We start from the raw sequence: 13870 nt of genomic DNA, 5'->3' as shown, positions 1-13870 counted from the left end.
TAAAGGAAATTTCTAGGCATAACATTTTTGGTATCTTTTTGATTCTTCATATAAGAATTTTTGGCTTCGCCGTTGAGCTTTATAGTGTAAAAATTTATAAGTTGGTGACGTAAATTTTTACATAAATAACTTTATTTTTGTATGTACAACTACTCGATATTGAAAACTCGCTTTGTTTAATCCAAATTCGTATCGTGTAGGGTTTTTACTAAGAGTGAGACCTGTCAAGAAATTTTTAATTCAAATAACTTGAACCCAAGACTTATAATTAAAGGTGAATGAATCTGGTCCCATTGCAAGCCCCTAATCTTAAATAAACAAGTACTACATATATACCTAGAATCATTGGCGGAGCCACACGTATAATTAACTGGTGTCAACCAATACTTTGTCGCCAGAAAATTATACTGTATTGTTAGGCAAATTAAAAAAATTCTATTTTATGTATATATATTATTTGTTGAATCCCATTGATTTTTTAATGTGTTTAATTTTTTATATTCTGATACCCCTAATGAAACTCTTGTTCTGCCACCGTCGGAGGCGGACACACATGATGATGAGTTGAGGGGTCACCGGCACCCGGAAAATTTCGGCAAAAACTCTATATATACTTACAAATATCTTCAAAAAATAGTCAGATATAAACATATGTCCCTGTACCAATCATTATAAGCAGTGATAAATTTATGTTGAATGTCATTAGGGCGAAGCTATGTTGGCCCAAGGATGGTCAACTGAACACCCTTCGATGAAAAATTATATTACGTATAAGGTAAAATACTACTACTTATTATTAATTAAAAAATAGACTTTAAACCTCTAATTGAATTTCCTGGTTTCGTCACTGAATATCACGATGCCCCGCGACTACTAAATCCCTTTGGGCCCACTGTCTAGAATATGACTTTCTCATTCTCATCTTCCTCTCTTCAACTACTATATAACAAGAGATATGCATAATACATGCGTTTCAATCATTCTTTCATTTCTGTGAAAGGATATATATTATATAGAGAGAACAAAAGTTTTTTATTTGCAAAAAAAATAAAAAATCTCTTGCATTTCTCATGAACTTCGGAGTCGTATTGGGTTTCTATTGCTGGGGTTGGGAGTTCTTAACTGCCCTTCTTCTCTTCTCCACCCCCTCTTCTATCTAGCAAATTTATCCATTTTAATTTTATAGATTTTTATTTTTTTTAAAACCCAACACAAAAAAAAAAAAAAAAAAAAAAAAAACCCAAAAAAGGGTTGATTCTATTTTCTTTTCTCTTCTTGTTTTACCAATTTTCTTGGATTTTTTTTTTAAAAAATGATGGTGGTATTAGAAGAAGTTCAAAGTGATGAGAAGAGTTTGTTATTAGAATATGTGAGGAAGTCATCGCCGTCACCTTTTCTGCTGAAAACGTACATGTTGGTGGAGGATCCGGCGACGGACGATGTCGTTTCTTGGAATTCCGATGGGACGGCGTTTGTTGTGTGGCAGCCGGCGGAATTTGCTAGAGATTTACTTCCAACTCTCTTCAAACATAGCAACTTCTCCAGCTTTGTCCGGCAGCTCAATACCTATGTATGTTATCCTTCTATTTACTGTCTAAAAAAATTTATTCTTATTCCGTGTTTGCATTAATTCAATAAATATACGAGTTTTTAAACTTATATTACCATCAAAGGATATGGTGGGACGTATGCTTTTAATCGGGGGTCTGAATTATAGGAAGCCTTAAATTCTTTTCTATGGACCCTATGCGATGATAATGCAAAATTAATCTAGCTAGTTAGTGAAGGGGAGCCTTAGAGCGTGTGAATTATAGGTTACGAGTTCGAGTCGTAGAAGCTGGCGTTACTAAACTTCTACGGACCCTACATGAAAATGCGATGCTTTGTACACCAGGATACTTTTTTTAAGTCTAGCTAGTCGGTACCAGACAGTGGATACTTGATAATTAAACCAAAAAAAAAATATTTTTTAACCATATTGTGTCTTTTAAATATCTTGTGATTCTTAAGGTTAAATTCATTAATTTGGTATAGATACTAGAGGTAAGATGCAAGGAAGTATTTTCCTCAGATTCCCTCCCCTTCTACAAAAAAGAGATATATTTCTATTTATCATAAATCTATATTTAATTACCAAAAACTATTTTAACTAAATGAGTAATTGGTATAGAATATTCATATAACAGATATCAATTGGTTTGAGGTTAAGATAACATTTAGCAGTACATAGTAATAGTTGTTATAATAATTTATAATTAATTATATATATACTCATCTATGAACATGGTTTATCTAAAACCAATAATATTCAATGATTGTTTTATTCCCAATAAGCTAAAATTTTATTTATTAAATTTAAAGCAAATCGCACTAAAAGCATTTTAAGACACGTCCTGCTATTAGTATAACTTTAGTAACTGAAATATCTTTTTCCAGACACATGTAGCTTAATTGAGTAGTTTAATTCGTTTGATAATGGTTAATTTAGTTATTTTTAAAGAAGAAAAAAATAAAAAAATGTATTAGTGTTGGTGATACAAATAGACAATAGATCTTTTGTGGGCTCAACTAAAAGGACTGTAGACCATGATTTTGGAATAGTCAGCCATTAAAATATAACGATTATATTATTGACATTAATCCTACTTAGATCTTAGGTTATAATTATAAGTTATCAAGATAAGATATTGTATTGCTTATTGTCAAAAGCACTCATAATTCTTAGCTTAATCACTTGAATATAATAAAGTTTGTCTTATTTGTACACTTTTCAATTAACATGCGTAATAATAGTATTTTCACTATTTATTACCTTCTTATTACTCATGTTTTCACTAATTAAGTGGTACTCAAACTGGCCACAACTATGATAATAGTGGCAATCATCTCATCTCATACTAATGGAGATTAAAAAGTACATTATATTCTTAATGGATTAAGAATTTTCTCATGTATTAAAGTTGTGAAAATTCTTTCGTTTGAGGAAATTATTAATTTATAAACAGCCTCTTCCAGAAATGCAAGGTAAGACTGCGTATAATAAACCCTTGTGGTCCTGAACCCGGGCTGCAAAGTTTGAGACAAGTTACACATGATAACGTTTTCTACATTTTGAACCATATATATATATATGTTTAATTTCCATTGAATATATATATAATTCTTGAAATATTTCGATCATTAATTTTTTGTATGATATTAGGGTTTCCGTAAAATAGCAACAAGCCGGTGGGAGTTCAGTAATGACAAGTTTAGAAAGGGAGAAAGAGATTTACTATGTGATATTCGTCGTAGAAAAGCATGGACAAACAGACACCAACCAAACAACAATAATAGCAACAACAACAATATTAATAACGGACAGAGTCAATGTGCGAACAGTAACAAGAAAGAAACAGAAGAAGATCAAAGGTCATCGTCATCAACATCATCATCATCTGAACTTACAATTCTTGTGGATGAAAATAAAAGACTCAAGATGGAAAATGGAGTCCTTAGCTCTGAGCTTTCAGTAATGAAAAACAAGTGCAAAGAATTAATTGATATAGTTACCATTTTTGCTAAAAATCCAGAGAAAGAAGAAAAAAAGCAACAAGATGAGAGGCCAATGCTATTTGGAGTAAGGTTAGAAGTTCAAGAAGAAATGGAAAGGAAGAGAAAAAGAGCTGAACTTACTGAAACAGCCAGTGTTTTTCTCTCTCAATTATGCAAATAAATTTCAAAAATTAAGAGGAAAAAAAATGAAGAGAAATAGTGTTAAAATAAGTGATTAAAATAATATATATGTGTACCATGTTATTATTAATATTTCATGCAAAGTAGTAGTGTTAATTAGCATGTAGGGATTGCTACTGAAATGGAGATACTATTGATATCTAAGTTGTATAAATTTACTAGTGTTATTTCACGTGAAATTTAACACGGCATATAATAATATATTTCGTGGAAATTAGCTTTTTCTTTTTAACATTATCATCATCCATTCCAATTTGCTTTATTAGGACATAAAGTAATATAGAGGAATTTTCAGAAACCATTATTATTTAGTGGTTATTAGCTTCCAATAGCTATCATATACATAATTACTTTTTATAGCTACAATTCAGTTGTTACGGTAGTGTATTCGCATTGCTGTATTCATGAATCCAGCAGCAAAACGTGCCTAAAAATCAGGGCAGTCCAGCTGTATACGCATGTATTCACATGTATTCGCGCCATGTATTCATGAATACAGTAACAACAATCACCTTAAAAATAGGCATGCCCAGCTATCTAAAAGAAAGGAAAAACATACATAGTGTATTTCTGCCTTATTTCATGTCTCAATATATATCATAAATACTTATTTTGCTATAAAATATAAAATTAGATAGCTATAAAAAATTATGTTTTAAAATGATTTTAATTTATAATAAATAGGGTGTATACCTTTGCTATATGAGATAAAATTTCCTAAAGTAGATGTTATGTGGAGTATATTTGATATAGCGTTCTCAATCCAGCCATCCTTGCTAAGAAATCTAAGTCCGAGCCATGCAGGGGCTTGCACAGGAATTTTTGTAAGTAGTGTCGAAATTTATAGAAGAACTGGAGTATAACTTTGATTATCATACTTTTAGATAAAAAATAACCTTAGTCTATTGATTTTGTTGAGTCTTAAGTTAGAAAAGGTGTTCAATTCTACTTCATCACAATTTTATTACAAAGGTCCTTTCAAATATTTGTAAAAGAAAAATGTCCTAATTGAGGTTTGAACATTTGACCTCTTAGAGAAAAAACAAGCATATTACCAACACATCAGGACACAATTTATTTCAAGTAGTGTCATTTTTCCTACTTATCCGTTTTTGTACAATATTAATATATATATTTAGTAAAATTTTCGGACGAAGCGGTGTCGCATGACACTGCTTCGGCAGGAATAAATCCGCCCCTAGAGCCATGAGAGGAAAAAGCTTCATGGTAGGGAGCGTTTAACCCGTTGATGGTCTAATGGGCAACAATTTAGATCTATCGGGCCAATAAATTTTGATTATGTTGAACAAAAAGAATATATGACTCTCAAATCTTGAAGACCTCAAAGATAACGTGTATGAATTATGGAAGTAGAGATGGTCAAAATCTTAGAGATTTTATAGGATAATTGATTATAGGTTGAAAATTCAACTTTATGTGGGACAAGGAGGAGAGGAAAGTGACAAGACAATGTTACAACATGATGTTACAAATACTTAATATAGAATAGGATGTTGGCTTCAAGATGAACCACTAATATTATTTTAAAACAATATACTATGATGAAATAAAGTTACTTTGAAAAGTAGCAAAAGCTTCAAGGCGTTGTATTATAGTCCAAATTTGATTTGAAACCTTGACTATTCTAACAAAAAATATAGGTGGCTCACCCTTCGCCGAAAAATTACACTGTATAGCTTGATATTTTTTTTTAAAATATGTATATATACTATATAATGACATTCCTTGACTTCTCGGTGAGTTTATTTCTTTATATTTTGACTCCCTTACTTCCAACCAAGAGGTTGTGAGTTCGAATCTTCCCAAGAGCAAGGTGGGAAGTTCTTGGAAGGAAGGATGTCGGGGTCTATTTGGAAACACTCTCTCTACCCCAGGGTAGGGGTAAGGTCTGCGTACGCACTACCCTCCTCAGACCCACTAAGTGGGATTATACTGGGTTATTGTTGTTGACTCCCTTACTGAAAATCCTGGCTCCGACACTGAGTCTTAACCTGCATTTCTACCGAGGCTATTTTTTTTTTTACTATTCTAACAGAGAGAAGGAAAAAGAAAAAGGTAATTTGTAGCCATCAAAGATTATGCCAATAGAAGATTGAACTTTGAAGAATTTGAAAGTTATGAAGAATTTTCAAAGTCGGCTGTCATAACTTTTATAAAAAGATTATTTTACTTTCATAATCACTTCTCAAATCATAAAAATATTATTTTACTTTTATAAAGTGCAAGAATTAATTACTCTGTGTTGAAGTGTGTTATCATTTCACGTCATCTTACGGTGAATTACTTCGTGTTGAAGTGTATTATCATTTCATGTCCCCTCAAACTCGAATCTAATTCTTTATAGGTTAAGTTCTTCTTGTTAATATAGTGAGACTCGCACCTAAAACCTCTATCTGCTTTGATATCGTTAGAAGCATATTATCATCTCTTTTTTTTTTTAAAATTAACTTCTTGGTTCCTATCTGTTCATTCCTTATTAATTAATTCATGTTTAAAAAAGATCAATTAATTTTCAAGTAGAGAACGAGAATAATTTTCAAGGTTTGATGAGTTAAGATGTCACCCTTTGATTGTTTGAACAAGTCAAAGGAGGACATTTTCAATTGATATCAAATTGTTTTAGAAGTTCTTTGAATAATTAATGTGACTGTAAAGTAGATAAAAAGTAATTTAAATTATAATAAAAAGCCTGTCCCAATTTGTTAACTTGGCACTTTCCGATAAAAACAATTTATAATTAAATCAGACTAAAATTTATTTTTATAATTAAGATATGGATAATAAAACATTGATAGTAATATAACAACAACAACATACTCAGTATTATTCCACACTGTGGGGTTTGGGAAATGTAGTGTGTACGCAAACCTTACCCTTACCTTGTGAGGATAGAGAGGTTGTTTCCAATAGACCCTCGGCTTAGGAAAGCATAAGCACCACATTAATAAAAATATAGCCAAGAAAGGACAGTACCAAAAAGCCATATAAAAGCAGAAAAAAAACAACAAGATAGTAAGGTGGTCAACAATGAAAGAAAACAACGATTAGTCATAAAAACCTACTAACAATTGTCACGACCCGGAATTCCCACCCTCGGGAGTCGTGATGGCGCCTACTAGTGAAAGCTAGGCAAGCCAACCATTTGCATTATTTATCCTTTTTCCCATTTTAATCCATTAACAATTAAGAGTCAACATTATGTAAACAACAGAATTTAATAAGCGGAAGAACAGAATATAACCATTTAAATATTACCAATACAAATCCTTAAACATAACTACCCAGAATTGGTGTCACAATTTCACAGACGGTCTAGGAATGCTACAAATATGGGTTAGAAAAATAAATACAACATTGTCTCTGAAATACATAAATGAAACAGGATGAAAGGATAGAAGGAGAAGCCAAGGCCTGCGAACGCCTGCACGACTACCTCGGATCTCCGAATGGACTGAAGGCAGCAACCCAAAGCTAAGGTTCGAAAGTTGTTGCATCGGGATCTGCACATAGTGCGGAGTGTAGTATCAGCACAACCGACCTCATGTGTTGGTAAGTGCCTAGCCTAACATCGGTGAAGTAGTGACGAGGCTAGGACTAAACTACCAAATACACATGTGTAGTTAAATCATATACAACGGAAAGCAAAAGTAGGAATGTACAATTAAGTATGGGAGGGGGAAACATGATGCAGGGAACATCAAATAATAACAGAAGAACAACAGATAAATATAAGGATCACCGAAGTTCAATTTGCCAACAAGAATCAGAAATAAAAGACAAGTGTACGGCATCACCCTTCGTGTTTTAACTCTCATCCTCACCATAAGAATCAATATAATCGGCATGGCATTACCCTCGTGCTTTTACTCTCGTCCTCACCATAAAAATCAATATAATCGGCACGAAATTGTACATCGTGCGGCACGGCATCACCTTCGTGCTTTTACTTCACAATATTGGCACGACACCACCCTTCGTGCATTAACACTCTAAAAATCATGCATGACATCACTCTTCGTGCTTTACACTCTCTCACAAATATCATGCACAGCATCACTCTTCGTGCTTTACACTCTTCCTCACCCAAGCAACAATCACAAACAATTTGGGCAAAGGAATCAATGATATTTAAATAAGATCCCGGCAATGGAACAATAACAAAAACAACAATATCCCGATAAGGGAAACTATATCATGAATAATAACGTCCCGACAAGGGAAATAACATCACTTTCAAATATATTTCATTTTCAAAAACTCATACATTTTCCAAAAAATAATTTTATTTAAAAAAATTATTTCTTGGGCTTGGAACCTTGATATTCGATTCCAGGCATACGCCCAAGTCCCATATTTTCCTATGGACCCTTCGGGACCGTCAAAATCACGAGTCCAAGTCCGTTTACCCAAAATATTGACCGAAGTCAACTTAAATTCATTTTTAAAAGCAAAATTTATCATTTTCCATAGATTTTCGTATAATCGCTTTCCGGATACACATCCGGACTGTGCACACATATTTAGGTGAGATAAAAAGGAGGTTTTAAGGCCTCGGAACATAGAATTCCCTTTCAAGACGAGGTCATCACATTCTCCACCTCTAAAACAATTGTTTATCCTCGAACGGACATAAGAAGGAAGTACTTGAGTCGGAAAAAAGATGGGGATATCGGCTCCGCATATCGGACTTGGACTCCCAGGTCGCTACCTCAACAGGCTGAACTCTCCACTGAACATGAAAAGAAGGGAAACTCTTCGATCTCAGCTGACGAACCTGCTGGTCTAGAATAGCTACCGGCTCCTCCTCATACGACAAGTCCTTGTCCAATTGGATATGCTGAAATCTAACACATGGGATGGATCACCGTGATACTTCTGAAGCATGGACACATAAAACACTAGTTGCACAGCTGATAAGCTCGGCGGCAACGCAAGTCTGTAAGCCACCTCTCCCATTCGATCAAGAATCTCAAATGAGACAATAAATCTAGGGCTAAGCTTGCTCCTCTTCCCAAATCTCATCACGCCCTTCATGGGCGACACCCGAAGAAATACCCGCTCGCCGACCATGAATGCCACATCATGAACCTTACGGTCGACATAGCTCTTTTGCCTGGACAGAGCCGTACGAAGCCTATCCTGAATGATCCTGACCTTGTCCAAGGCATCCTGCACTAGATCTGTACCCAACAACCGATCCTCTCCAGCTCAAACCATCTAACCGGTGACCGACACCGCCTACCATATAAAGCCTTATAAGGAGCCATCTGGATACTCGACTGGTAGCTGTTGTTGTAGGTAAACTCTGCTAAGGGAAAAATTGATCCCATGAGCCTCCAAAGTCAATGACACAAGCTCGGAGCATATTCTCCAAAATCTGAATAGGGCGCTCGGACTGCCCGTCCGTCTGAGGATGAAACACTGTGCTCAACTCGACTCATGTGCCCAACTCACGTTGAACTACTCTCCAGAAATGTGAGGTAAATTGCGTACCTCAGTCCAAAATGATAGATACGGGCACACCATGAAGACGAACAATCTCCCGGGTATAGATCTCAGCTAACCTCTCGGAAGAATAGGAGACTGCCACAGGAATGAAATATGATGACTTGGTCAGCCTATCAACAATAACCCACACTGCATCGAACTTCCTCTAAGTCCATGGGAGTCCAACAACGAAGTCTATAGTGATACACTCCCACTTCCACTGAGGAATCTCAATCTTCTGGAACAAACCACCAGGTCTCTGATGCTCGTACTTTACCTACTGACAATTTAAATATCGAGCCACATATGCAACAATATCCTTCTTCATTCTCCTCCACTAATAATGCTGCCGCAAATTCTGATACATCTTAGCGGCACTCGGATGAATAGAGTATCGGGAACTGTGAGCCTCCTCTAAAATCAACTTTCGAAGTCCATCCACATTAGGCACACAAACTCGACCATGTAGCCTCAAAACTCCATCATCTCCTAATGTAACCTAATTATCACCTCCGTGTTGCACCGTGTCCCTAAGGACACACAAATGAGGATCATCATACTGTTGATCTCAGATACGCTCCAATAATGAAGAACGAGCGACTATGCAAGCTAACACACGGCTGGGCTCAGAAACATCCAACCTCACGAACTGATTGGACAAAGCCTGAACATCCAAAGCAAGCGGTCTTTCACCGATCGGAATATACGCAAGACTGCCCATACTGGCTGACTTCCTACTCAAAGCATTGGCCACCACATTGGCTTTTCCCGGATGATATAAGATGGTGATAACATAGTCCTTTAATAGCTCCAACCACCTTCTCTTCCTCAAGTTTAGCTCTTTTTGCTTGAACAAATACTGTAGACTCCTGTGATCCGTGAACACCTCACATGACACCCCATACAGGTAGTGCCTTCAAATCTTCAACGCATGAACAATGGCTGCTAACTCCAAATCATGAACCGAATAGTTCTTCTCATGAATACTCAACTGTTGCGAAGCATAAGCAATGACCTTGCCATCTTGCATCAACACCGCACCAAGTCCAATACGAGATGCATCATAATAAACTGTATATGGACCTGAACCTGTGGGCAAAACCAACACTAGCACCGTAGTCAAAGTTGTCTTAAGCTTCTGAAAGCTCACCTCACACTCGTCCGACCACCTGAACTGGGCACCCTTCTGGGTCAACTTGGTCATCGGGGCTGCAATAGATGAAAACCCCTCCACAACCAACGGTAATAGCCTGCCAAACCCAAGAAATTCCAGATCTCTATAGTTGATGCGGGTCTAGGCCAGTTCTTGACTGCCTCTATCTTCTTCGGATCTACTTGAATACCCTATGCTGATACAACATGACCCAAGAATGCAACTGAACTCAACCAGAACTCACACTTCGAAAACTTAGCATACAACTGACTATCTCTCAAAGTCTGAAGAACAACTCTCCGATGTTGCTCATGCTCTTCCCGGCTGCGGGAATAAATCAAAATATCATCAATGAAGACTATCACGAACGAATCCAAGTAAGGTCTGAACACTCGATTCATCAAATCCATAAAAGTTGTTGAGGCATTTGTCAACCCAAATGACATCACCAAGAACTAATAATGCCCGTACCGAGTGCGAAAAGTTGTCTTAGGGATATCAGATGCCCTAATCCTCAACTGATGGTAGCTAGATCTCAAGTCAATTTTCGAAAATACCTTGTCACCCTAAAGCTGATCAAACAAATCATCAATCCTTGGCAATGGATACTTATTCTTGATCGTAACCTTGTTCAACTGTCGGTAATCTATGCACATCCTCATCGATTTGTCCTTTTTCTTAACAAACAATACCGATGCACCCCAAGGAGACACACTAGGTCTAATGGAGCCTTTATCAAGCAAGTCTTAGAACTGCTCCTTCAATTCTTTCAGCTTAGGCGGGGTCATACAATACGGCGGAATAGAAATGGGCTGAGTGCCCGGAGCCAAATCAATGCAGAAGTCAATATCCCTATCTGGTGGCATACCTAGCAGGTATGAGGGAAATACCTCAGGAAACTTACGAACAACAAGCACAAAATCCATAGAAGGAACCTCAACTCTAGAATCACGAACATATGCCAAATAGACCAAACACCCCTTCTCGACCATTCGTCGAGCCTTCATATATGAGATAACACTACGGGTAGAAGATCAAGAGTCCCTCTCCACTCTAAACGAGGTAAACCTGGCAAGGTTAAGGTCACAGTCTTGGCATGATAGTCCAAGATAGTGTGGTAAGGTGATAACCAGTCCATCCCCAATATGACATCAAAATTAACCATGTCTAATAGTAATAAATCTACTCGAGTCGCAAGACCCCCGATCACAACTATACATGAACGATGTACACGATCTACCATAATAGAATCACCCACCGGTGTAGACACATATACATGAGCACTCAAAGAATCACTAGGCATGACCAGATACGGTGCAAAATAAGATGACACATAGGAGTATGTAGATCCCGGATCAAATAAAATTGAAGCATCTCTACTACAAACCAGAACAGTACCTATTATAACTGCATCGGAAGCTTCAGCCTCAGGCCTGGCTGGAAGAGCATAACATTCAGGTTGGGCCCTACCACTCTGAACTACATCTCTGGGACGGCCTTCTGTTGGCTGGCCTCCACCTCTAATACCTCTACCTCCACCTCCACTTCTAGCTAGCTATGGAATTCTCGGTGCTTGAACCATGGCACGAGAACCCTGATGCTGAGAGCTGTTCGGTGCTTGAAGGCAAAATCTAGCAATATGCCCCATATCGCCACATGTATAATAATCCCTCGGAGGATGACTTTGACAGCCTAAATAACCACTCTGAAAACTCTGGAGCGGAGGTGCACTGATAGGAGCTGGCGGTGCACTGTAGGGCAACTGATCGGAATACTGCATACGAGAACCACACTCACCTGGAGCACTGTGAGAAGCCTGAAGTGTTGAATGAAACGGCCTAGGAGGATGGCCCCTACCAAAAGAATCCCTGCCTCCAGATGAGGCACCAGTGAACCTGCCCGAATGACGAGGCTTCTTGTCAGACCCCTGACCACTCCCTTGCGATAGAACCATCTCAACTCTCTTAGCCACATTGGCCGCCTCCTGAAAAGAAATCTCGCTCCCTGTCTCCTTGGCCATCTGAAGTTGAATGGGCTAAATGAGTCCGTCAATGAACCTCTTCACTCTCTCTCTATCTCAATGGGAAGTATAAGAAGAACATGACGGGCCAAGTCAATAAATCTGGTCTCGTATTGAGTAGCAGTCATAGAACCCTGGTGAAGACGCTCAAACTGCCTCCGATAGTTCTCCCTCTAAGTAATAGGAAGAAACTTCTCCATAAATAGCTGAGAAAATGATCCCAAGTCAAAGCTGGTGACCCTGTTGGTCTAGCCAAACAATAATCTCCCCACCAAGTCTTGGCGGATCCAGACAAATGAAAAGAAGCAAAGTCGACCCCATTGGTCTCCACTATCCCATATTCCTGAGAACCTCATGACAGCTGTCTAAATAATCCTGGGGATCCTCAGAAGATGGACCGATGAAAGTGGTAGTGAAGAGCTTCGTGAACCTGTCTAACCTCTACAAGGCATTAGCAGACATAGCGACTCCATCACCGATCTGAGCTACCACACCCGGCTAAACTGCTCCAACTGGATGAGCTGCTGGAGTCTGAAACTGGGGAGCCATCTGCTCCGGAGTGCGGGTAGCGGGAGTCTGTGCTCCTCCCCCAGCTTGAGAGACGGCTGGTGCTACAGGAAGTAAGCCTGCCCGGGTGACACTCTTCATAAGGCTTGTCGCGCCCCATTTTTCTCACGAAAATCGAGTTTGTGACATTTGGGAGGACAACTCGTTCCCTTTCGGGAATTGGGTTTGAATTGAAGAGTCGCCAGCTAATTATTAAAGTGCATTAGGACATTAGGAGGGATTTGTTTTGAGTAACCATAGATTGGGTAAGGGCTTGAAATTATCCCAAAGGGAAGATGTTAGGCACCCCTCAGGATCCACTAGTGTGGTTCTCGGCCAAACTGTTGTAGTGACTTAAGTGTAAATAACACATAGGCAAATAAAGGCTTCAAATAAGAGGGGATTTTCACGTAATGGTTACAAAAGTAAGAAAAAGGAACTAAAAGAGTTGATTTTCTTAAAAGAAATGGTTTAAAAAAAAGATTTAAAAGAAACAAAGAAAACAAAGGAAGGGGGGTCTTAGGTTTATTAATAATATGGATCACCCCACACAACATCCGGTAATCACTCCTCAGTGAGGGGCTACACGTGATGTTATTGTGTGGTCATCATATCCATATCTACTCTTCCCACCCCGTTAAGGTATTAAAGTGCATAATGGTCTCATTTACTTATTGCATGCTATTACCCGCCCCAATCCTATCAGCCCCGGAGGCACTTGGGACTACTAATCCTAGAGGAAGGAGGTATTGGGCTTATTTGTGGTTTCAAAAGGTAAAATACTAAGGTGACAAACAAAACACATATAACAAGTTTGGGGAAGCATATAAATAGATAAAAGAGCTCAAACATACCTCCTTAAATCAAAGAAAAGCATATAGTTTAGCATGTCTTACACGTACTGATTA

General features: G+C 37.7%; 1 protein-coding gene across 1 annotated transcript; it reads left to right on the top strand.

The window, feature by feature from the left end:
- Positions 1–957: 957 nt before the first annotated feature.
- On the top strand, positions 958–3949 carry LOC107831388 (heat stress transcription factor B-3). Its single transcript, XM_016659149.2, has 2 exons — positions 958–1570; positions 3203–3949. The coding sequence occupies exons 1-2, from the start codon at positions 1313–1315 to the stop codon at positions 3713–3715; spliced, it is 771 nt and encodes a 256-aa protein (XP_016514635.1). The 5' UTR covers positions 958–1312; the 3' UTR covers positions 3716–3949.
- The last annotated feature ends 9921 nt before the right edge of the window (positions 3950–13870 follow it).

The sequence above is a fragment of the Nicotiana tabacum genome, chromosome 16 (genome assembly GCF_000715075.1).
Source record: "Nicotiana tabacum cultivar K326 chromosome 16, ASM71507v2, whole genome shotgun sequence".
Classification (NCBI taxonomy): Eukaryota; Viridiplantae; Streptophyta; class Magnoliopsida; order Solanales; family Solanaceae; genus Nicotiana; species Nicotiana tabacum.
This window is presented reverse-complemented; position numbering and strand designations above follow the sequence as displayed.

Excerpts from the sequence above, each read along its gene's own strand:
- LOC107831388 (XM_016659149.2), top strand. The coding sequence starts at position 1,313 with ATGATGGTGGTATTAGAAGAAGTTCAAAGTGATGAGAAGAGTTTGTTA. Across the intron at positions 1,571-3,202 it reads TCCGGCAGCTCAATACCTAT|GGTTTCCGTAAAATAGCAAC; the intron begins GTATGTTATCCT and ends GTATGATATTAG.